The sequence below is a fragment of the Carassius carassius genome, chromosome 14 (genome assembly GCF_963082965.1).
Source record: "Carassius carassius chromosome 14, fCarCar2.1, whole genome shotgun sequence".
NCBI classification, from domain to species: Eukaryota; Metazoa; Chordata; class Actinopteri; order Cypriniformes; family Cyprinidae; genus Carassius; species Carassius carassius.
This window is the reverse complement of record NC_081768.1, coordinates 6,611,855-6,638,023: the sequence shown is the minus strand read 5'-3', so window position 1 is coordinate 6,638,023 and position 26,169 is coordinate 6,611,855. Positions and strand designations below refer to the sequence as shown.

General features: G+C 36.2%; 1 protein-coding gene and 2 long non-coding RNA genes across 6 annotated transcripts in view; 2 read left to right on the top strand and 1 right to left on the bottom strand.

The window, feature by feature from the left end:
• LOC132156496 (uncharacterized) overlaps nucleotides 1–1,031 on the top strand; it is a 36,548-nt gene extending 35,517 nt beyond the window's left edge. For all 4 annotated transcript variants that reach the window (XR_009437440.1, XR_009437442.1, XR_009437441.1 and 1 more), the window contains one exon: nucleotides 232–1,031. This is a non-coding gene — a long non-coding RNA (uncharacterized LOC132156496). The remainder of the gene's footprint in view (nucleotides 1–231) is intronic.
• A 7,031-nt stretch (nucleotides 1,032–8,062) lies between these two features.
• Nucleotides 8,063–21,321, bottom strand: sfrp5 (secreted frizzled-related protein 5). Its single transcript, XM_059565842.1, has 3 exons — nucleotides 20,517–21,321; nucleotides 14,154–14,231; nucleotides 8,063–9,261 (listed from the first exon to the last, which is right to left on the bottom strand). The coding sequence occupies exons 1-3, from the start codon at nucleotides 21,040–21,042 to the stop codon at nucleotides 8,933–8,935; spliced, it is 933 nt and encodes a 310-aa protein (XP_059421825.1). The 5' UTR covers nucleotides 21,043–21,321; the 3' UTR covers nucleotides 8,063–8,932.
• LOC132156810 (uncharacterized) lies at nucleotides 15,671–19,425 on the top strand. Its single transcript, XR_009437500.1, has 3 exons — nucleotides 15,671–16,442; nucleotides 18,175–18,291; nucleotides 18,809–19,425. It is a non-coding gene; the product is annotated as an uncharacterized LOC132156810 (long non-coding RNA).
• Nucleotides 21,322–26,169: the final 4,848 nt, after the last annotated feature.

The following is a 26,169-nucleotide window of genomic DNA, read 5'->3' as shown; positions in this document are numbered from 1 at the left end:
ATTAATGGCAAAATGAATGTTTGGAATTTAAACTGATATTTCCTACTACACACTACAGCAAAAGATAGAAATAACTGACTTAAAACCATTTTTTATCTGGTGTTCTAATAATTTGACCACCACTGTAAATGTAAATGTGATAAAATGCATAAAAATGTGATTTTGTTTAAATTCTTCTTTCTTTAAAGTGAAGTTTGCAGAGTTCTCTAAGGCTCTCTTCCTGTTTGTCAGTCTGTTTCCTGTGGGCATAAGCAACCTGAGCTCAGTGCTACAGATGGAGTCCATGGGAACACCTACAGTATGTGAAGTGTGGGATGACAGCATTATGGCTGTTCTGTAAGTTACGCTCAGCTGTGCACTTGAATGCAGGCATTGAGGAGTGTTACTGAGTGAGAGCCAGGTGGATGTACTTTCCTCTCTCTGGGGTCAGCGGACAGATCCATGCTGGTCCCACAGAACCAGGTGCTCACAGAGAATCTCATAGAAATCCTTTAATAAATGAGACAATTGTTGGCATAGAGTGAGAGTATAGAACTATAAAATTAAAGTCAGGCTCTTCACAAGTGATTTTACTTACGTAATCTGATGTATTTTTAAGTGAAACAGGATATTCAACTAGAAAAAGAAATGTAGGGTGGGACTTTGATCCACTGGGAATTGATTGGACTGTGAAATGATGGAAGTAGGCGGTTTGAGGGAATGGGTTTAAAAAGGCATTCATGCAATTATGTCTATAATAAAAAGCAAAATGTATCCATTAGTGAGTGGATGACCAAGATGTGTTTTTCAATGGCAAAAAAAAAAGATATTGAAATTGGTGACTTGATCACAGTCTTTGGTATCTTGGGAAATTTGAGACATACAAAGTGGATACACATGAGATTATAAGAGTCATTATCTTTTATTTTTATTTTATTTTTATTTTTTTTCAGGAGACAAATCCTTTTAAGCTATTTCAGCCAAAAATTTAATTAACCTCATTACTGTCTAGGAGAAGCAATTGAGATGTTTAACAGACCTCATTTGTGAATTGTTTTTGCTCTGGAAGCAAATAGATTTTTCTCTTTAATTTGACACACCAACATCTTATTTTTAAGTGGTGACTTGATTTTATCTTCTATTTTTCAGTTATGTAGATGTGGTGTCACATGCTCATCATGATTTTTACCACGGATTAAATGTGTTACAGCTTTGTGTCTAGCTGAAACTAGTGTAGAATAGACCATCTGTTTGAATCATTGCCATTGTCAGTGTTCCTTGTGATTTTCTCTGACATTGGACTAAGAGTTTAGACAGCAGGCATAGATTACAGTGCCAGCCAATTTGGGTAAGCTAGTCAAAAAGTGTATTTAGCTGTGCTAACAAATACTCTACAGAAAAATGACGTAAGATAAGAAAATAGTCACCTAAAAAAAAAATTCAGCTGAAATGCTCAATCACAAGTTGTACATTCAGATGTTGAATTTAATCATCTTCATTGTTGGCTAACAACAAGATCCAGGTTTGGTTTTAGCTGATTGTAGATACATATCCATTCTATCGTTTTCTGTGATCTAAATCTTGTTACTGTTACAGAGTTAGAAACATCTCCAAAAGGTTTAGTGCATTGGTGATCTATTAGAATAAATCAAACTGTTTTTGCATTTGAAAAAAAAAAAAAAACTCATATTTTGTTCAGCCATTTCAATAGCTTAAATATACTTAACATTGAAGTGTTAATTTGGTATAATGTATAATTTTCTATTGCAATTTTTGAATGCGTTTTGACTTTATTTATGCCAGAGAAAAATACACTACTGTTCAAGGTTTTAGGGACAATACAATTAATTTAGCAATAATGCCTTAACCTGTTAACTGTCACCCCGTCCCATATACGGGACGCCTACGTTGACTATACTATATTACAATCAAATCTAATCTAATCTTGACAAACTATATATCGTTGGAAAGGTCTAAGACTCCCAAATATATATTTTAGCAATATTTTTTGTTAAAAATTATGTAGGAAAAGTAATAGATTAATTTATGAATTTTTATGTTTAAAAAAAAGACTTCCTCGTTGCCTTTTTCTCTATCACATTTTAGAAATCATCAGAAGTTATATATCACTTGAAAACATAAAATCTCAAAATTCATCCTTTAAAACCCATTTTAAAATCAGACATTGCATTACCATGTAAATGGTACATCAAAATCATGTTACAAAATGTTTTCAGTCATGAATTATAAAAATTTAGGTTTGTATCATGCACATTCAAGTCTATCTTCAAAAACGTGAGTGACAGTTAACAGGTTAAAGGTGATCGTAAGATAATATTTTTATTTAATCTATTTTAAATGTTGTTCATTTGGACTTTTATTTATCAGACAATCCTGAAAAAAAGATGTATCACAGTTTCCACAAAAATATTAAGCATAATAAGTTTTCAACATTGTTTATAATATAAAATGTTTCTTGACCAAAACAGCATATTAGAATGATTTCTGAATGATTTCTACATTTTAAAATGTGTTAAAATAGAAAACAGTTGTAATCATATTTCGCAATACTGCTGTTTTTTACTGTTTTTGATCAAATAAATGCAGCCTTTGAGAGCATAATATACTTCTCTAAAAAAAATGCCAATTTTTAAAGAGTAGTAGGCTATATAAATATTAGAATAATTAGAATTTCAAAGATTTTTTAAATTTCTAATATAATTTCAGTCCATCTCAAAAAGAACATAAGGGTTAAAAATTAGTGGTGCTATCACTTCACTATTAAGAAACATAGCTCATCTAATAGCTTTAGTATTTGTAGACGCTTCTGCCTAACACTGGTTTTCAGCATAGCGATTTAGTCCAATAGCCCATCATATACATGCTGTTTGACAGTTGTGAGTGGCAGATTGATTGGCAGGTCATCAGTGGTTGAGCTCCCCAGCAACTTTTCTCAAGCCACTTATGCATATGAATGAAGAACCTCTGGAGGAAGGAGGGTGGGCTCGACTACAGCAATGAGGGAGGTAAAGGTTAGTGGGGGGGTGGCACAACCCTAATGACCCCAATTCTACCACCCTGATAAAAAGCTGTATTTCTCCTGCTAAAGGGGCATTGTGCTTTTCCTCCACTTGCCTCATGGGAACTTACTTTGAGTGTTTGCTGTAAGGAGTGGGTCGCAAGAGCCAGACATGGCAGTCGGCCATTCCCAATGAACAATGCCAGAGAATAGCTTTATTTGGCAAGGTTTCTTCAAGCTGTATATAGAGGAGCTTTTGGAAAGGATGAATGGCTTCAGACCCTCCACTGTCTCAGCTCTATTGATTAACCCACCCGCTCGGCTGAGAAACGGGGGCAGATACTGGAGTTTACAGATTATGTCAATTAGCGAGAGACGGTGGTCCCACTTTAACTCTTGCCTGTGCAACCCTCCCAGGCTAGGGCTCTCAGGGCCCAGAGGTTAAAGTTTGCGACCCTGCTGCCAAAACACAGAGGCTTGTCGCCCTATGTGACCTTTCCAACAACCTTGACCCCTCGGGGGCCCCCACGTTGGTTCCTCTCACAAAGCAGTGACAGAGAAGCCTCGCAGTCGACGATTCGCAAGGGAAATTGATTTATTTATCAGATTCAGTTGTTTTTCCGTAGAGGCGTAAATCTCCCCGGTGGACATGTTTGTTCTGCGAGGTGGTTGGTTGGACTGCAGCGGCATGATGGACTTTACAGATGCTGCGCTCTTAAATTATGAGCTCCTGTGCTCGCAATTAATTCTGCACTGCTGATGAGAGTCGACCAATGCGACCGCCTCAAATGATTTTTCAAGTCAGAAGCCATGAGTGCTTACACTGCGGAGGGTCTCGCTGTATCCTGTGGAACAGAGCTCCCATTAACACCCATCTCTCAAAGCAGAGCTGTCTCACCACACATCCCGTTTGTCCGGAATGCAGACACATTCATGTCTCTATATAGTTTACATCAGGAATTAGTGCAAGGTCTTGCCTTCTCAAGTGTATGTATCACATACTTATAAATAACTTATCAAATTAAACAGCAGTGTTTAATGAGATTTTTTTTTGTTAGACCACAAGTTTCCTAAATATTGCTTTATTACACTAATTTCAGTTTGGTTTGTTTAATTATTTTTCATGAATCAGTTCAGACTATTTATTGTAATTTCACATATATTTGAATATATCCACATATGTTAATCAAAAGGCTAAGTAACATCCATTTTTATCAGCCACACTGTATACAGCTTTCTGTTTATGAATTGGATGGATGGGTAGATGGATGAGTAATATAAAATTATAAAAAAGCAAGTGAAGATTAAAGGATTAAAAATTAATGAATAAATGTAAAAAATAAATAAATAAACAAAAATGCCTTGTATGTAATTTATTCATTACACTAAAAATGTAATGTTGAGTCAAGTGGATTGCATTTTGGGATACAGTAAATTTCAAAAACAGATGCATTACTTGCATTACGTGCTACTGAAAAAAAAATGTAGTATTGTTGGGTTAAAACCCAACACTGACCATCATTTCTTTGAGAGATACTAGAGCTCTCCAAACATGCTGTTAAAGGTTTAATGTAAAAAAAAAAGATCTGATCTCACTGTTTCTTGTGCTTTCCTTAAGCTAAAATCTGGTGCCAGGACTCAAAAGCATCCTGTCTTTGTAATTCCTTGTCTTACATGTACTCATCAGGCCTCATTCATGAAACATGAGCAGAACGAATTTCTGTGCAAATCATCCATGAAAACATTCTTACTTAAATTGTTGCATTCAATTCAACGCAACGTGATAATGGATTTATGAACAAATTGCACAAAAATTAGTCCTGCTCATGTTTCATGAATGAGGCCCAATGTGTGTGGTATTGTGTGTATATTTAAAAGGTTCAAATCATTTTACTGAAAGCTGCCAGTGCTGTAAAACATGATGCTGACCTGTTTTTGTTTGTTTCAAATCATCTCAGTTAAGTGATTCTAAGTGAGTTTAAGGTAACAAGAACGATAATTTCAGCACATATGGAAAAAATGTGCCTGCATCTACAAAATTGTATCTTTACATTATAATTTCAGCAGATTATTAAATAATAAATACTTTTTTCATGTGGTACTTTGAGAAATACTGTATTTTTACTTCAAAACAACTAACATATTTTTAGATGTATTTTTATAATTTTATATGTATTATTTAAATGGATTTTCTGTCATAGTAATTGCTCAGTAGATCACCTGGTACATCATTGCACTTGCAATGTGAATCACCTGTGTACAAGTCCTGTGAAACACAAGTCATAATTAAGGAGCTCAAAGACTTGTAAAAGCAAGCGCGATAATGTCATGCTTGCTTTATCTCACTTATACTTTTGTTAACATTATCAATTATGTTTATGGTAGAGTTTAGTGTAAGTAGTACGATACTTTCAAATATGATAGCACCACTTACTGGATGTTTCATTTCCAGAAATCAAAATACATACAATGACCATCATAATAAACTGTTGCCAGATTCACGTTCATCTATTTCAGATAAAACTAAACACACTTTTAATGCCACTTGCTGAACATTTCGCTTTGAAACTATTGCGAAACATTCAAGAAGCAACATTATATTATAATATCCGAGTTTTTGACACAGACAATGAGCCTTGAATGCATTTAGTGCCTGGTTTTAGAAAAACTGCAGGTTAGTAATTAAAACATTCGTTTTTGCTCTGGAGTACCCGAAAAAGTATCACAACAGGTACATCTGACCTCTCAGCCAGTTTTTAATCAACAACGCGCCTGCAAGCACAGTAGCAGCAATTGAACAACACAAAGGCGCCATTCTCCATCCCTGCTGACGGATCCGAGATTACTGGGGTGAGATAAAACCAGAGAGAGTGAGGGTTTGGGGGCTGCTCTTGGCTGGGTCCTGCATTCCCGGTGATATTAACCTTTCAAGGAAATCAGTATGACACAGAAGCTGACAGAGGGTCTAAATTATCTTTTGATTGCTGGTGTGGTGGGCTGTTTATATCATCGGTCAGCTGGCACAAAGCAGAGCCCTGTTCCCCCTGTCTGCTGCCATCAGGCCTTTTTTAATTACGGTAAGTGACCTTTGCGGTGATGCTGACAGAAGGATCAGAGTGAGGGGCCAGGACTGTCCGTCTGATAAGCTTCTATAAGAAGACTCTTTCTCTTCTGGTGTCCTGTCTCTCTCTTCTGCACTGCTATCTCATGTTCACATCTCACTGGATCTTTCCTCTCTTTCTTTTCAGTCTAATTGAGCACGTCTCTATTACTTTCAAATTTGTACATTAGAACAGAAGATCAAGCATCAAAAAGTCAAGAAAAGTGGTCAGAAATACTGTTCTACTCCAAGTCTTATAAATTAATCCTATGGCTTTAACAAACACAATTGAAAAATCTTATCCTCCTAGCTCTTCTTGACTTAAATTCTTTGGCTCAGATGTTTTCAATGAATCAGTTGATTAGTGATTAGTTCATAAGTCAAAGTGTTCTGGTTCTTGAATTTAACTCACAGGTTCAGTGATCTGCAGTGCTTAACAGCTCACTAAAAGGTATCTGTAAATAATTACTTAAAATTAATTTTGTTCATCACACAGAGCTATCACATCACTTCAGAAGACTCTGTATTTAGCTCAAAAGTCATATGGACCCCAAGATTTCTAATTTATTTTCTTGAGAAGAAAGAGTTGTGAGGGTGAGTGAATGATAAACACATTTTAATACCTTTAGCTCTTGATCTGCTGGAATAAAAAGTTATTTTGTAGTAGTTTAAAGAACTCCGGAAAGCCTTTAAGATCTTATAAACAAGTTGTAACAAGTACCATTTTATCAGTGAATCTTGTGATGAATCAGACGTAGCGACAGATGTACAACCTAGTGTAACATTATCGAAAAAGAAAAAAGATGCACGGCAGGTTCTTGGTTCTATGCATTGGTTGCTGATTGGATTTTAAGATGTGGTGTTGCACTAAAATATTATTGGAGGAGTCAGGCATACATCACCGGAGAAAAGTTGCAGCATTGTTTCACTGGACAGCATTTTTTAAATATTTTAAATGCATTTAGAAAACAGATATAGGGTGAATTTTTCATTAAATGCCGGCTAGTATTTTTAAACATTTTAGAACAGGATGTGTTGTTAGCAGATGTGGCCAAACCAAAGATGTACTAAATCCTTCAATCATATTTCTATGTCCAGAAACACATGCACATATACTGTACGAATAAAGCTATGTTGTGTTGCACGTCCTGTAATTGTATAGCACGACTGTTTCTGTAACACCTCTGGTGATCAGCTGATGTTTGAGACGGCACTGTGACTCTGAGGTAGCCCAGATCAAACTGTGGTGTTGTGTGGTGTGATGTAAGCTTTGTGGAGAGTGTTTGAATGTGAGAGGCGGGGGTGGCATGAGCTGGCAGATCCCCACAGACAATAGGCCAGTAATGAGAGGTTGCTTATCCATGAGGCACAATACCAGTATCCACAGGAGGCTGGAGGAGGTATTTGTTCCTCGATCTCAGATAAACTCCACTGCTTTTGTCATTGCCTATTCACTTTTACAGAGACTGGCACTGAATTGGGCATTTGCCTGACTTGTTTAAACAGGTTGGCACTTAGGTTTGTTCTTAAGAGCAAATGTTGGCAAAGGAAATGCTTGACTTTATCTGATTTTGTACATTTACTGTTTTAGACTGAGCTCATTGCATCTCCATTTGTGGTTTTGATGTGTATTTATGTCATGCAGCGTCATTTAAATGAATAGCCGTAGGGTTACTTCAGCCAAAAACTAAAATTCTGTAATCATCAGGGAATGTTTTGGAGATGCTCTATTCCAATGAAAGTGAATGTGGTATATATGCTGTCAAGCTCCAAAAATGACAATAAAGCACCGTAAAAGGATAATATATATGTTATCGTTTGAGATGATTAGAGGACAGTAAATGACAGGTATTTAATTTTTGGTTGAACTATTAATTCCGGAAGATAAATAACAAACTGAGAAAATCCTTGTAAGATAATATTTTTAAAAAGCTTCCTGATCTCTGATTAAACAGAACTATCAGTTAGATTTGAACTTTTATTACAGAGAACTCAGATGTAATGTTTAAATGCTTTTTCCATACCATGTATATTTGTAGCAATATATAATAATTTTAGTAAAAAAATAATGTTGCATATTGTATAGAAAACATAAACAAACACCTCACCAACCAAACTGCTTGAATGAGTCCAGAGTCTGTTATAAGCTTGGCTGATATGATGAGCAGAGAAATGGTCCGGACTTGCTCACAGGGCTGCGGTTGGAGTATTTGGGCCACTGTCCTGACCAACACTTTACAATCAATCAGCTTTCTTACCTCCAACGATTCAAGCCACAACTGCAGCCGTGTCCCATCCTGGCGCTAATGATCACGACTGTATCTTCATAGTATATAATAAAAAGTTTTTATTCCTTATCTACAAAATAAAAGATACAAATAAAAACCAGTTGGCACTATGTTTGTTCCTTTTCATTATTTTGATGGGATCTGGCCATTGAAATCAAATATGTGCTTATTAACCGACCGCACTCTTTAAAGCTCTTGTTCACAATTTTCTTTTTCTCACATCGATTGAAAGGGTGGTCAATGTCAATGTCTTCAAAAAGTCTCATAGCTTGTACTCTGAATGAGGGAACCAGGAAAGTATCACTAAAATATGCATGAGTCTCATAAGTGTACTGATTGCTGCATAAACAATAAATTGTATGTAGATACAGTTGCCAACAGAATGTAGCTGTACTTGATGATGAATTAAGTCCTAAGCAGTTTCCAAAAGCCATTTTTTGAGTAATGAAATACATCTGTACTAACTGTTGGAATTAGGCATGGGATACAGTCTCTGAAAGAGTTATTGGAAGACTCCGGGCCCGCTACAGACTGAAGAGTCATTGGTCACTGGAAGACCGTGTGATAGGTGGGACACTGATGAGACTTCATGTATTTAATGGCAAACTTGAGTTCCTTGCTCTTTTTGTCCCATTTGTGGATGGACATGAGCAGTAACTGTTGGTCCACTTTGCGGCCCATGATGAGGAAGTTGCTCCCGAGATTGTCCAGTTGCGAGCAGGGGCAGTTTGCTCCATTCTTGATGTATAGCGTGAGCTTCTTTAGGTCTTTCTTCCTCAGTATTCCCATCTTCAGAACCTTCTTCTTCTTTTGTGCTGCGATGAGCTTGCGGTCGCCTTTTTCCTTTTTCACCTCTTTAATCTTCATCTTGAGTGCTGTAGATAAAATATAGATAAATTTCAGTAATTTTAAACATATTTGCATGTTCATGTTTCTCTCATGTCGGTTAATGGTCACATGACAAGCAGGTAAATAAGCTAATTTAAAAATGAGAAGCTTTTCATAAATTCTCTTGTGAACCCGAGTTAGGGAAACATAAAATGACATGTTTGCCATTATTCACTTGTGTCAGATTCTTCAAAAACTTCTGCTTTCGTGTTCCACAGAAAACCTAACAGGTTTGGAACAACATGAGGGTGAGTAACTGATGACAGAATTTTCATTTATGAGGGAACTATCCCTTTAAAAACATCAAGGAAAGACCAGAGAGACCTTTTGGGGAAAAGTCTGGGTTCTATTTGTCGCCATTTAACTTTATCCATTGGAAAGAATGGGAAATCTTCTCATGGGACCCTTGGTCACACTCCAGTTCTCCCATATATTTCTGCTGTCTCAGGCAACAAGACCTTTCACGAAGAGCACACAGGAAGAACCAAGGCTATCCAGAATGCTGGAATAGTTTACACCTCCCCGGAGGAGCATCATTTAAACATGGACAGCACTAATTGCTCTCACTCGGGAGAGGACAGAGAGTAGAATGGAAAGTTCCAAAGACAGATGTGAAAAGTGAACACCCCTTCAGTAGCTGAGCACACAAGCTACCAAAATGTTTTTGTTGAATATTTTTTTCCTAATTTTCCTAATAATTCTTCTTATTATTCGTTTTTAGTGATTGAAAAAAATCCCCAAAAACATCATGTTGGAAGCATATTCATTTTCTTTTCGAAAGTCTTATTTATCCAGATGTCCCATTTCAGATAATCACAATAATCTTTAGCACTATTTCATGGCTGTGGCTTTTATTAGTATTAGTATTATTACATTTTTTTACAATTTCATATGTAATTTTTCATTATTGTGACAACCTATCTGACTTTTATTTATAAAAAATGCGATCAAATTAATTTAACAAACACGATATGGAACAATTTAATAAATTAGAAACCATTTTAAAGAGGTAGCTCTGCTTCAAATCAAAATGTATAAAAAAGTGAAAAAAGTTACATTTAACATCAAATATGAAAGTGGAAAGTAAAAGCTGTAATTGATACTGTGGAACAGAACTCATGCTGCAAGCTTGTTTAAAGCACATTAATCAATGACAGCATTTGTTCTCAAACATCTAGAGAATTTGAAAGCATTATCAGGGTAAGCTTTGCTTTATGTGTACTATCATAAACATTCAAGCATCTCTGGAAGTGAACATTTAAATGGTCTCACTGATCACCGTTTTAGTTCATCTGCATGTGGATGTTTGGTACTGGCATAAATACTATTTTAAATCTTATGAGATTCCTTGCAGGAAAAGAAATTAAAAATATGAACTTGAATTAAAGAAAAGAGTGTATGACAAGATAAAGTAAAGATGGAGAAAGAAGGCCAGAAGAAAATGTGAGTTCATGATGCCACAATTCTAGGACCTTTTTAATGCATTTTGGTTGCTAGGGTTTTTGTGTTGCTTAGTCAAATCAAAAGTGCCGCCAATTCTTCAGTAATTATTTTGTACCTATAGAAAGGTCCCTCCTTCAGTGTAAGTCTAGAAGAAGTCTTGTTCAGAGAGTAGTGCTGTTGCTGTCTCAAGCCACTCAAACAAACAAAAGGTCTGAAGTCTCCCAGAGCCACTTTTTATTTACACTTTTTGGAAAAATTGGAATTCAAATTAAATATCTGTAGCTCTTTATATAGCAGACATATTTAATGTATTTTAAAACATTTAACTGTAAAAAAGAACACATTAACTTTAAGTCACAACTGAGTACTTGCAAAACCACAGAATAACTGTAACTGGTAACTGTAGTTCAACTGGACATGGGGGCTTTCTCTCTGATTCAGGTGATCGCTCATGACCCATAATGCTTGTGGGGAGTGAGCACGCCTGGGCAATATCGTGGTGACAAGCCAAAACCACAAGAGCTGAATTGTTGGCAGTAGGTCAGACAGCAGATGAAGAAAGGCAAGAAGGAAAAGTGTCACCTTGAGCATTTGCAGCCTTCTTTTCTAAACTTGAATAGACCAGCCCTAGACTTGAAGAGGGCTTTGGGGGTGAGAGGTTATCAATAGAGACAGATGGAATAGCATTTAGAGTTGAAAATATTCTGTATTGGCAGGTAACATCAATGCAAACAATTTACATTGTTGTTTTGAATTATTAAACAATAATTACTACTCTATTTTCTAAATGAACTGTGTCCAATTTTAGCCTAGCCTGCGAAAACGATTAAAATTGTAGACCAACATTAACAATGAAGTCATTCTGGACCAGTTTAATAGCATTTATCATGTTAGAAATGATATATACTATATATACAGTTAGCTGATTCGGGGGTAATCCTCTAATTATGCTGGCTTTTTTTTTTTTTTTTACTCAAAGTCCTGTCAGTGCAGAGCTGTGATGAATCTTTAAAGAAACGAGTCTGTATTGCTGTGCTTTAGCCTAATTAGGTATTCTTTATATAATGTGATTAAAAATCATTCATCTTTAAGGTTAAAATCACCATTAAAGATAGGAAAACATGAGTTAAAACCCATGAGGTCATGTAGTCCCACCCCTTTAAATACTCTTGTAAAATTGGGCAAAATGGTTTTAGGTTTAAATATTTTTTGCCCACACTAAATGCTGCAAATGTGAAAGAGGCTTTTTAAAATAAAATTAAATTGAATTAATTAATGAAAAAAGAAAAATAATATGTATATTTGGTTTGATTGAAGATTAGAGTTTGTCTTTTTTTTCATCTTTTTTTTTTTTTTTTATATTGATTTCAACAATGAAATATTGATTTTTTTTTCAATAAAGATATCTTCTTTAGTGTTCCTGAAAAGAAAGAAAAGCAATAGACATTTGGAACAACATGACAGATTTTTTTTTTTTTCATTTTATTTTATTATCCCTTTTATAGTGGTATACTCTGTTCTGTCCTAACAGAAATAGATCACCAACTTATTCAGTCATTAGTTAGTCATTGTACTTAACAGTAATCACTGAAATTACTAAAAAACAATAATTTTGAAGGAATTTTATTACAAAAAAATGTTCCACATTTTTATTTGTTATTTGAAGAACTGAAAACTTTTCTGTGTCATAAAACTGTCTTCACTAAAAAAGGAGAGTGACAAATCGCATATAAACAAAATTGAGCCATTTAAAATCTCAAAAACTTCTTTAGCCGGATAAAAAATATATAAATCAGCTTCAGCTGTCTGAACTAACCTTAAATTATTTGATAAGTGAAAACTGCTACACTGGCCATAATATCAAGTAAGACTAATAGAGCATGCAGTTAAGCTTACAATCATAATAAACTGAACAGCACTAGTCAACAAACAACAAATCATTTGAACATGTACCAGTAAAATGGCATGATATGGCGATCAGGGAAAGAAATGAATCAAGCTGTAATATCCTGCCATGCATTATGCTTTCAGTATGTGGACTATTAGATCTTAAGATTTTTTAAACATAACTCTGTTTGTGATACACTTTCTGAATTTAATGTATAAAATCTAAAACATCGAACACTCAAGCTACTACTAACAATATTTTCTAGTGTCATCTGTCATAGTTATTAAAGAAAATACACGCACATCCAAGAGCAATAGGCCTCACAGCCAAAGATAAGTCAGGCGTATGTGTGGCTCTACTGTGCTGTAATCCTCTGCTCTCTATAGGGAAGGATTTCAAATGACTTTTAACCTTGAAGCTCTTTTATTCAGTGCCAGAGACTCATTCTAGAGATTCACCTTAGACAGATCAATGGAACTCCTGTCAGAATGCATCACTTTAAACGAACCATAAAGAATCCACAACAGGAATCTTCTGATGCCGTTTAGAACTGGATGTCCATTCCAAACTCGTGAATGTGTCCCATACTTTGAAAACTGTTACCGTTTTTCTCGATTGCTAAAACACTATAACCAGGCTTTTGAACTAATATTTCAAAACCATAACGCCGTTTTTAAAAAAGCACACCCATCAGTTCAATGGATAGATAAAAGTGCCAAAGTCAACTCATTCAGGTTTGAAAAATTGATCCAGAGAGATGTGAAGGAAGAGGTTGAGGACACCAGAGAGGAGGAGGAGGAGGGAGTAGAGGAAGAAATGAAGGAAGAGGAAGAGAAGGAGGTGAAGGAGGAGTACAGAGAGGAAGAGGAAAAAAAGAGGTTATCAAACATCTTTCTGCCTGCATACTCTCCCTTTCTAAACCTCACATTTGTGTTCACCTCATCCAGGCCATGGAAGAAGTCTGCCTGGATATTTCAGTCACAAAAAAAGAGGTATCATTTCAAGAAATGCGTTTAAGAAACTGAGAAAAACTGTAATAAAATGTGTATATATATATATATATATATATATATATATATATATATATATATATATATATATATATATATATATATATATATATATATATATATTATACATGAGAAAATACAGATACAGTATGAAGTGGCTCTGCAATGCATTGCATTAAGATTACCATGCAATATGACATTATTATTATTAAAAAAAATAATAAAATAATATAAATTATATATATGAATTTTTATTTTAAATTTATCTTATTATTTTTAATAATAATAATTACATATTATTGCACAGTAACGTTAAAGCAATGCATAGCAGAACCACCTCATATTGTATCTGTTTTTTCACATGAGGTCATTTTTTTTTATGTTCATCCTAAATATTAATGTGACCAATTTCCCATGCAAGCCTTTCTCATCAGTTTTTTCATCACATATTTTTATGTAATTATAAAGGGATTATTCCTCTAGAGACAAGTTATTGAAGTTGTCAAATATAATGTCTCAATAAAAGTTAATATCTTACCAAAATCACTGGCGCAGTAGTGCTCCATTATGGTGTCGGCTTTCAACTCGTTGTCACAGGGTGGACACACTTTTGAAACTACAGGGTAAAGAATGAGAAAGTTAGTGTCTAGAGCATTTAGCCAAAACATCTTGGTATTTGAAAGAGAGCTGTAATACTTTTTGGGGGGAAATCTGAAAATATTGCATGCTTCACATGGTAACATCATTCAAGTCAGAAATATAATTTAGCTGTAATATGACTAATTCAACCACATGTATTTTTGCCTAACATATAGTCCAGCCTCATGCCACTTCTGCCATTATTTGAGCTAATGTTGCTGTGTCAGAATGCTTGGGATGATTAAACACATAAGAATGAGTTTTGTTCACTCCTGTTTACAGGTATAATTGAAAGGTTATGAATAAGTTCATTGTTATTTTGTTTCTTTGTTGGTGCACTGAACTGTTATTTGAGGTGAGTAGCAATGATGCATGAGTACAGTGAAAGATGTACTCAGAGAGGCCTATATTCGGTTAACCAAAGGAGACACTAAAATGATGTGATAATGTTATTTCTAACAGCTCTAGAAGGTGGTTTGGTTTGGTTCTGGACTCATGCGGGGGTAACAGGCCAGTGCTAATAGAGCTTAATCCACAGCTTTTGAAGCCATGAGAGGGAGATGTTTGGCAGCTGCTAGTTTTATTTCCTTGCAGAGGAAGGGAAGTTATAAAACAAGATTAAGACTTCCAGTGGTTTATCACTGTGAAATCACATCCCTGCAGATCTGTACTGTCACTAGTGTATGTATAACTACATATCACTGGACCTGAGAAAATATTTTTGGCCTCTCTTTAACACAGGATGTCTCAGGATGGTATAGAAACCAGAGTATTTCACACTCACCGCAGATGCACGAAGACGAATGCAGGGGTAAACTTTCAATAGGTCACTGTGAAAACATACTTCTCAGCAGTTTGACAGGGAAAATGTTCACTGGAACATGCAAACAGCTGTATGTGACCTTCTTGGAGTGGATAGTTATTTGCTGATCTTATTTTTAACTGTAGACGTCACACATGGCAAGTGAAGCTACAGATGTTTATTGCGACACCTACCCCTAGTATCAGCTTTTTTAACTTTTATATTACTGTATAACACACTTACAAACATACACAATTTCACATTTATCAATAAAAAAACAATGCCATTTAGCTTTTTTTTTCTTGTTTTTCAATTATAAACATAATTTATGTAAGAAGCTAATTTGTGCATTTCCTTATACTACACAGGCATATAGTTTTTCTTGCACAACTCTTACTTAATTGGCATAACAAGCATATAATGGCCAATATTTTTTTCCCCTTATTAATAAAATTAAACTTGATAATATCTTCATCATTTTACTTTGCAGAAATGTTTTAATCTTTTAATAGATGTGTATTTTTACTGGAAATCCAGGGAAATTTGGGGGTTAATAGGATTTTTTAAATAATTTTTTTAAAAGTGATTTCATTCACACATAATGCATAATTTTCCAGTTGCGAAAGCTTCCATGCTTTTTCATGCTTCCATGATTCCATCACATCATCGATCCACTTAACTGAGTAATTAGGCAGGATGTGGCTTGTTAAGGTTTGGAAAAGTCATTCATTTGTTCAGCTAAAAATACAGAGAGCTCTATTCGATCCCTGTGTGGTGGTTCTAACAGAACAAACCGTGACCAGAATGGCTGAAGCTTGAAACTCTCCACTGATATCACCCACACAATGATGTGTGTTAGATCTGATCTCTGAGGTGGCGAATATGATTTTTTATGATTGGTCATTTACTCAGCACAGGTCCTCCCTTGAGTTCACAAAACAAAAGCATCTGGTAACAAGAACTTACATGGCTCGTTTCCAGACTCCCCCTTCCAGGTTAAAAACCAAGGGTCAGAGTTTATCACCCCAGCCTCGAGCACAGCCATAGCGGTAGATAATGAGGAGAGAGGTCAAAGTTCACCAGGCTTCAATGCACAGGTCGTGGGGAGTTGAACCCCTCTGTAAGTTTCTACAGTCAATTGGTCCCTGAGCAGACATTCCCATCCATTCAATATTCGGCGACGTGACGTGTGCGGTGACTTGCACACACTGAGCGTGTTGTGGAGGAAACTTTGTTTCATACTCGCAGGCTGTAGCAAACTGCATACTTGAAGCTGAAATGTCTTATTTGCACTGCAGAGCGATTTATTCTGTTTTGTGGGGTGGCTTGCTGGCGGGACGCCCGGTGGAATTGGAGCCAAAGCATGTGTCAGGAGACTGAGTGAGGGTAATTCTGCAAACTGAGTTTCTGCAAGTGCAAGTGCCAATTCAGAGATTGAGTGATATCAGAGCAATACTGGCTTTTGTTGTTGTTGTTGTAATCTATTCCCTAAATTTCCTGTTGAATTCCTTCTCATGTTCATTGAAACGTGTAAGAACTCCTTCTGAAAGGAAACTTTTTAATTAGCAAGAGTGCTTTAGTGACACACTTAAAAGCTCACTCCTAAACCGGTTTCTGCAATGTAAAACCTGTTGTCAGGTAACCTAAAAACTGTTTTTATTCAAGTTTACTGACCAGAAAAGTTGAAACTAAAAGTTATATATCCTACTGTACTGATTTGGTTGATTCAGTCAACATAATGGCATTTATTCATTGTTTATTTATTTAGATTATTTTTTTATTTAGTGATTAGTGACATACTTTTGTGGCCACATGTAAACCACACATTCAAGCAAGATTTAATTAGTGATTTAATTAAAATGTATTTTAACTAAAAGGCTGAACTGTGTTTTCACAACAAGGGTATTTTTTCATAAATTATTGGTCAAAAAATGGTTTGATACAAAAAAAAAAAGCCTGTAATGGGTGATTACAAAAGGGATAGCTCACCCAAAACTGAAAATTCTGTCATTAATTACTTACCATCATGTTGTTCCAAACCCTTAATTTATTTGGGGATAGTGGGGCATGTTGTCCATGCATTAAAGGGTTAGTTCACCCAAAAAAATGACCTAAAAAAGGTTCATCTAAAAAAAGACCTTCATTCATCTTTGGAACACAAATTAATATATTTTTGATGAAATTCGAGAGTTCCCAGACCCTGCATTGACAACAAAACAACTGAAATGTTCCAAGGTCCAAAAACTTAGCAAGGACATTGGTAAATATGCGTTTTTGACATATAGCAGAAGAACAGTGGCAGCTCACCACTGCAGATGGGATGAGGCGGAGAAGAATTGTTGAATAAAGTCGTTATTTTTGTTTTCTTCGCGCACAAAAAGTATTCTCGTAGCTTTGTGAAATTGCGGTTGAACCCCTGTTGTCACATGGACTACTTTACAGATTACAGATACTTACTATGTTTCTGGACCTGTGAACATTTATTTGCATTGCTGTCTATGTAGTGTCTTGGAGCTCTCGAATTTCATCAAAAATATCTTTATTTGTGTTCCAGAGATGAACTAAGGTCTTTTTTAGGTCATTTTTTTGGGTGAACTAACCCTTTAATGCATGGACAACATGCCCCACTATATTGTCGAAAACAATCTTTTTTTCCTGGCCAATAATGTTGGAAATGCAAGTCATAGTTTTGTTTTTGTAAAGTAAAAGTTTACTTTAAACTATAATATACTCACTCAAATTTTTACAGGAGTAAATATTAATTGTGACAACCCCAGTGGTCTTCCTTATTACTGAAAGATCTCGACTAAAACCTTAAGCGATGAAATCCATCACTTACTACTTCTCACAGTTTGTCATGTTGGGTATACGAGTCCATTGCAAGTCCTCACAGTTTCCTCAGAGAGACTTCCTACATGTGTTTCCATGTCCGAACAATTTCTGCATCGCTGACTTTCTGTATCACAGTTTATGAGGGAAATGTTCTGTTTAAACTATGCACAGGTCATAATTTTATGGCTCATCTGGGCCCTTGAAAGTTATGAGCAGCAACACTTTGGACATAAAACATTAATCAGGATGAAAAACTGCTGTGATTTATCTCTGTTTAAATGTGCAGTGAGCAGAGACAGATACAGGTTTACATGTCTCTTTGAGTCACCCCTCAGGCAGCAGCGCCTCTGCATTCATCAGAATACTGCAAACAATGGAATACACATTCTCTCCATCTGAGCCGGTAAGTTTGTTTTATCTTGTACTTATTATCACATATAGACAAACTAATTGTCTAGTCCTTCTCTTATAATAAAATGTAATCCTTTTTGTAACATGTATACTTTCTAACCCAACGATGTCATCAAGCAGAGCTGCAAAAATAATGATTTTCAAACAGGTTTCCACAGACTAACAAATAGCCCCGCCCCAAACTCACACCATTGGTTAAACAAATGTCACTGCTATTAGTTGTCTCTGCATTTAAAACTACGATAGTAGATTATGATAATTTCTTTTTACATTTTCATAAATACTGACACGTTTCAGGTTTTATCTCACAGAATTTAAGCATGAAATATGTCACGTTTTATAATTAATGTTAAAATATTATCATATTTTCAGAGGAGCCAGTAGGATTGTTTTTGACTATTTCTGCTAAGACAAAAAGTCTCCTATTTGTAGAATGAACAATATTGTTTAAAGAGGCTTTTTGCTGCTCTGTCCAATGTGATTTACTGGAATGTACCATTTACTGTCAGTCTCCAGAAACAGCCCTGATGCATGTCTGTGGCTCTGGCTGTGAACGGGCCCCTTCCCAGGATTTCACCTCAAACCACAAGGGAAAAAACAGCTCTTCATGTCCCTGGTCCACCGCTCATGTGTGCAGGAGCTGACGGCTGCAGGCCAGAGTGACTGGCCGTGTCAAGCGAGAGTTTGTGCTGTCATGTTACCTCGAGAATCCTGTTTCACGTCGATGTGCACACTCACCAAAAACACAGCGCTGGAAACACTTGGCCCCGAGCTACTTTCCCATCCAGCTGCGATGTTGAACGCACATTTGACTTCTGCTAGTTTTCAAGCTTTCAGTATCATGTCATTTCAGAATGGCTATGGTTTTTAATTGATATTGTCTCAAAGGTCCCACTCATTCTGTACTTGCTCTTGAGTATGCTGCAATTGAAGGAGCTTATTTGAGCTACTTAACTTGGAAGTATGAAAACAGTGTTTTGGAGTCACATTTTTCAAAAGCCACTTTTTTTCTTCTTTAAGAACATTGTAATCCATCAAATCTTAGTAGTGAAAATAGAAGTTGTGTGCATGTTTACACTCACATATACTTGGAGGCATACCAGACTTATGTTGTTCTTATATAAAGCTAATTATGACTACAAACTAACAAAAATCCTTAATTTTACTTCTAATATTTTTAAGAATAATTAGACATTTAGGTTTTCTGTTCTGTGTAATATTTTTTGAATAAAGTTTCATTTGATGCCGTTTGGCAATAGTCCAGTTGTTATGTTAGTTTTTATTTATATTTAATTTAAAAGGAAAGCTGCACTTTACAGTAAATGTGATTCATTGTGTATTCAGCTTGCAGTATGATGCATTCATATTCTTCTCATTGCTTTAGGGATGTGTCATTTGTGCATCACTTGTTGAACAAATGACACATCCCCATACAAAACAATAAAAAGAAATTATGAACACTTTGTATTAAAATGTAAAAATTGTTAAAAAAATAAACACATTTTTTAAGATGCTTTTTTTATAGCATATTGTGCTATTAATATGGCTCAACGCCATCCACAAACTTCCCTTGAGCACTAACTACTCTTGTCCTTCCTCTGTCTGTTACAAAAGTCCTTCTCATCTCAGTGAGACAAAGTAGTGTAAAACTTTGCAGACTAATTAGTGATCCAAAGGGTTCGGCTGCCTGGCTAATTGGAAACCTAAATGCATGATTAAATAAAGAGAGAGAGGCAGGGCGCAGCAGGAACGCTCCTCTCCACATTCCACATGAGATGTTTGCTTTAGATAGTGAAAGTTTTTTGTCCTCCCGAGAGCTTTCCTTAATTTTACTTTCTCATGAGCCTTAGGCTTAATAAAGCAAGAGGAAATCCACCAATGGGCCCTATTGTATAGATTTATGGAGACTTAATGATTATCATTTTTTCACTTTTTAAACAAAAGGCAAGACTGAAGCAATAATGCTTTTTATAGAGCATGAAAAATATAATTAAGAAACTATGCTTAATTATTATGGATATGATAAAATATAACTTGGATATTTATGTTTTATTAAAACACTGGTACATTTGGTTTTGGATCTGTGTATTGCTGTTAAAAAAAATAATAATTTGTACAAAATTTCATTAAATGTCCCCTGTGTAAATTCATTTCTGCTTTTCTTTGAATGAATCAATAACATTTGAATCTATAAAACAATGTTCTTATAGGTCCTACCTGGAGTCTGAGTGGCGTGACCCGCAGAGAACTGCATGGGAATGCACAGATCATTGTCGATGGGAAACTTCTCGCACTGCAGCATCTCTGGCCAGGGAAAGCCGTAGGTCTCCATGACCGGAGCGCAGCTGTCCCGCACCGCCTCACACAGAGACCGGCAGGGGTAGATGGGCCGGTCCAGGCACACTGGAGCAAAAAGAGAGCAGAGGAACACCTGCGTGTCAGCGTGGCATCGTTTTGCCAGAAGGGGCACCCAGCTGCCCGCCTGCTGCTTGACCTCAGGCATGGTCTCATGGTCCAGTAGGTTTGGCAGGCGCATCTTTTTGTAGCCCACGTTGTAGCAGAGCCGCAGGTCGGCTGGAATATCCACACACTGTGGCTGCTTGGCATAGAAGCGGCCGTTGTGGAAATTGTCCGATTGCCAGCTGTAGTAGTCGTACTCCTCTGCCGAAGCGGCTGAGGTGAGCAAAACCAGCGCTAGGGTCACAGCCTGGGTCAGAGACACCTGCCTCTTCTGCTCTGCCATGCTTATAAAGTCCTGGTGTAATTCAGAAGAGGAACTGGGGGAGGTGGATCAAAAAGATGAATTTTAATCCTTGTTTGTTGTTGTTGTGTTTGACAAGAAAAAGGATAAAAGTGCTGGATTTTCCCTGTTTCCCTCTGGTTGACCTGCAGTTTAAAGCACTTAAACTCCTGGTAGCAGGCAGTAGTGGCAGATCTCAGAGCTCAGCTCTTCTCTAGCTTGACTCAAGTGCACCTAGTGTATAAAAGCCAGTGGACTCAGGGCCCTATGAGCTGACAACCCTTGAGTAAATCTTGCCCACCCACCTACCACTGGTTTCCCCCTGTCTACTCTAAGCCCCGCCCCCTTCCCAGCCTTAGCCAACTGCTGCGCAGTGGGCGGCACCCCTGCAGCCCACCCCCCTCGCAGACACTTCTACAGACAGACCATGCGCTGTCCTGCAGCACAATGCGTGTGTGGAGTGCGCTGGGCTCATTCAGTTTCTCTTAAGAGAAGAGAACACACACACATTTTCCACACACATCTTCTGCCGCTGCCTTTCACATTCCACTTTATTAGGAAATAATCAGAAGGCGGAAAAAAGATTCATCTACAGTTGGTCAGGGTTTTTGGGCTGTGCTGTTTGAGATATGCTAATGCTGCCGCTGGATGTGAATAGAAACCGGCTTTCTCTGTGTCTCCTTCTATCATTCGCTGTCACACCGTGGGGCCCAAAATTCAACCCACAGCCACCCAGCAGCAGGGGGCCGTACTGCCATATTACAGCCGCCCAAATTGAGCAAACTTGCAGATAGATCTTTATCTATTAGCTCAGGTTTTATACACTTTACTGAATGTGCATTTCAGTTGGCTTTCCTTTTTGTATTGTCTGTGTTGGAAAAAGCAGATCGATACTGTAGGTCTTTTCTTTAGACCTTAGTACAGCTACATGTGTGACTGCATCATATGATAACTATTAATTAATAATATTGATAGTTCATCGTCTAGCTGACTACGTCTTGTATTATTATTATTATTTTTTATTTTTTCTAAAATCCTGTCAAACGTGCACAAACTACTACTAAATATTGTAGAAACATAATTTTCTGTAAAGTTGCTTTGTAACGATTTGTATTGTAAAAAGCGCTATACAAATAAACTTGAATTGAATTGAATTGAATTGAAAAAAAAGTGGACAGTACAGTGCAGAGAAAAAGGAAAAAGGCCAGAAATAGTTCATCAGATGGGCGGCATACAAATGACACAGCAAACGGTGGTTACAGTAAATCTAGAAAGCTAACAAAATGTGGTTAGCAGGCTCTTTGAATGTTTACTTCTTGGAGTTTTACAAGCTGGCAGAGAGTGTCAGACCATTGCATAAGTGTTTTATATGTGACAGTAAATGCTGTAAAAAATACAGAAATACTTTTTTTTTCTGATAGACTTCCATAGCTGGTTCTTTACGAAGTTCATAAAATGTTTCATCCAGGACTGATCTCTGTGGGACTGAACTATAATCACTCACTCTCTAGAAATGGAAACTCGTTCTGTCCTGTTGTGTGTTGCCCAGATTGTGTCAAAGACTGAAAGAGGCACAATTTTATGCTCTTTAGAAATCAGTAATCACCGCAGCGGATATAAATGAGATTATAGTGATGATGAGGAATGTTTTTGGGACAAATATTCCTATGATATTTTGTGACAATGAGGAATTTTCAGAAATCAGCATATAAATCGGATACCAAGAGATCCCAAAAAAGTCAACTTTGTGCGGTTTATGTATTGATAGGAATAATACTTTGTAGCATTTGATACACAGAGACATAATAATAAATCAAAAACAATGTATCATTCACTCTTACTACACCAAGACAAGGTCACAGGTGTTTTTGTTTTTAATTTTTGGCATTCATGCATGCAATCATTCATTCCTTTTTTATTAAATATGCAATTTTTATTTATTTAATGAGTTAGTATATCATCTAATAGCAATTATAATCAACTGGCATTCATTTTCTTTTACTTATTGTTTGGGGTCAAAAGGATATTTATAAAAACTCAATAAAAGTTTTATGGCTGTAATTTAATTCCAATCTAATAATAAATAATCCTTAGTTGAATATAGCTCCTTACTATCAGATGTAGTGAGTGGAAACTGCTGTGTGAGCAGGTTCTCATTAGATGGACATGCTTTTCATTGTAGTTCGGTAAAACACAAACTCCTTCAGCAGGCTTCCTCAGCATGCAGGGCTGTGTTAATTGGCTATTCAACTCTACACTTCAACTTTCTCCATCTTTGTGATTGGCTCAGCATTTAGAGATTAAGTTCAAGCACCGCTGGAAGTGCACTTTCAGCCAAACGCGTAAAGAATGGATTTGAAGTGACTATTAAAAGGGTTCGTTTCAGGGTGCTGGAGAGGTGGCCCAATGCCCAGATATGCTCAGTAAATTCTTGATAAGCCGGGCAAGGAAACCCTGAAGAATGGAGAGACCTCTCTGGTCAAATGAGGGCACGGGATGTTTATTTCTTCATAGCAAATGTTATTTTAAAAGAAAATGTGAATGTTAACACAGTGCACAATAGAAATATGTGTACAAACAGGGCCAAATTTGTTTAGGTTGGGTAAAATAATATCAATGAAGATTGTTTTTCTGTGTTTTAGATGGAAGTTATCTGCTTTGAGGTGAAGTTAATGTAATTTGGTTGTGATGGCCAAACCGTCCTAACAGAATGACTGTGATATAAGAATGTAAGTTCATATCTGCCATATCAGTAAAAATCACTATTTCTAGGTCACCAATCTAATAAGTAAATTTGGAACCATGTGAACTTTGTGCAAAAGGTCAGATTTTTTTGCATCCACTACCTACATGTTCTTAATGATTAATGATCTTAATGAATTTTTAATTATCTGCCACATGACCAGGTAAATCCAATGCTTGTTTGTATACAGTGTTTCTGAAGGTCTTGTGCAAAAATTTAAGAGTTCACAAATTAAGGACTTAAAGAGAAAAGCATCTTAAATTCATAAAGTCAAGGCATGGTGAATGTTGCATGCATTGCTACAAATTAATATATTTCATGGTATTTTTGTCTTGTTGTCCAAAACAAATATCTAAACAGCTATTTGTTCTTGTTTTAAGGCCAAATAGCTGTTTAGATATTTGTTTTGGATACCATCTATCAGTGAGGTATGAAACTTATTCCCTTTGAATTAAATAGATTTTTATGAGCCCATTGGCAGATCCACAAGACTTCTCATCTCATGTCATTGTGTTTCTCAAGTAAATGCATCGTAGATTTAAGAATCTCCAGACATTTGCACTGAAAAAACAAGACAGTGCAATCAGAAGTTAAAGTAACAGTTGTTTTCATATTGGGAGCAGAGCTTAAGCTTTATTATCATTTTTAAAATGATTTTGAATTAAAAAGCGATGGAGATCGGTTGGAAGTTTGAAACTTTGAAACTTTGAAGTGTTCTCTAATGTGTGTTCTCTAAACATATACATTTACTTATTGACGAATTGCATTCCCTTCAATTTATTCCTACAATTTTCTTTATTTAAGTCTTATAGTATGTTTTATATTTTTATAAGTGAAAATCAAGATCTAAAAAATGTTTGGTTTTCTTGACTTCCTATACATGGCCTGATGATGTTAAAATTTGATGTTTGGAGTCTAAAGTTTTAATCACAAAATGCAATTCAACCGACTGCATATCTAAAGGGAAATTTGTTATAAAATCATATAGTCGCTGAAATGTGATGAAATGCAGGGGTACATTTCTTACCGCAGATTTGACTTGAGATAGACCCAAAATAAGTACTTTCGCTGGCAAATGAGTTCCACAAAAACCACTTGGACGCACCGGACTGTGAACCAATTTATTTATTATCCCTGGAAACGCAAGATCACATTTTCACTGTATTAGGCACACTGCCTGGCACGGCTAAAGGGACGCCACACTTGCGAGGCAGCCATGGAGTCAGGCATGCTTGCGGGAAATGCACTTCAGTTTGGATTGCGCTTGCCCCAATCACAAGCGGGTCTTTAAGAGACTCTTGAAAAGATTGTGGTCATGGAGCAGAATTCAAAGGGACAGATCAGAGAATAAAGGGCCCTCAAAGCCAGGTTCTGCAGAGGATGGAGGGGTCCTGGGGGTCTGCATACAGGCGATGATGTGAAACTTCCACTGACATGCCCGAGCTGCCACGTGAGAAACAAAACATTAAAATAGATTAAAATGCAGTATACTTGAAGTGTATTCAAGATATATATGTCAAAGGAATTAATAATACTAATAAAACATTTATAAGAAGGCTTAGTGGACTCACACAAGGAGATAGAATAGAATAAAATGTGCCAAATTTTTCTCTCAAAATTATGAGTTTACATCTTGCAACTTTTACTTTTTTCTTGAAATTCTTTTTCATCTTGCAATTAGAATTTATTTCTCAGAATTCTAAGTTTACATCTCACAATTTAATGTTTTTGTTTCCTTAAAATTCTGTTTACATCTTGACATTCATCAGAATTCTCTCAATTTTGAATTTTTACTCTAAATTCTGTTGTGTGTGTGTGTGTGTGTGTGTGTGTGTGTGTGTGTGTGTGTGTGTGTGTGTGTGTGTGTGTGTGTGTGTGTGTGTGTGTGTGTGTGTGTGTGTGTGTGTTAATATTTATGCCACTGAATGTTTTTTTTTTCCTCAGGTATTTCAAAAAAGTGAATTTTAAAATATAAATTCAGAATTGCAAGGAAAAAAAGTAAGGAGTGTATTAAGAGTAACAATTATCTTTTTTTTCTTTTCTTTTTTCTTTATCCTTTGGCGGAAACAAGCTTCCATTAGCTTGGCATCTGTGTTACTTTGTCAGCACAAGGTGGAAGAATTGGAATACTGTACTAAATCACACTACTGCCATTTTCTGTGCACCTTTAACATGTTTTGTAATGTTATCATAATAAAATGGGGTTTCCAAATGACATGCCGTTGGAAGCTGAAGATATTAAGGAAACACACACACAGCCCCTACAGATCAATCCATCATTCCTTAATGCTAGTTTGCATGTTGCTTCTACTTATAATAGCAAACTAACTTAGCAAACAAATGACAGTTTATGTTGGGCAAAATCTCTGATATATAATAGTCTAGCA

Bases quoted from the DNA above. Each gene is read 5' to 3' on its own strand.
- sfrp5 (XM_059565842.1), bottom strand. From the start codon at position 21,042: ATGGCAGAGCAGAAGAGGCAGGTGTCTCTGACCCAGGCTGTGACCCTA. The intron at 14,232-20,516 runs GTAGGACCTATA...TTTACCCTGTAG, and splicing joins TCACGCCACTCAGACTCCAG to TTTCAAAAGTGTGTCCACCC. The intron at 9,262-14,153 runs GTAAGATATTAA...TTTTATCTACAG, and splicing joins CTACTGCGCCAGTGATTTTG to CACTCAAGATGAAGATTAAA.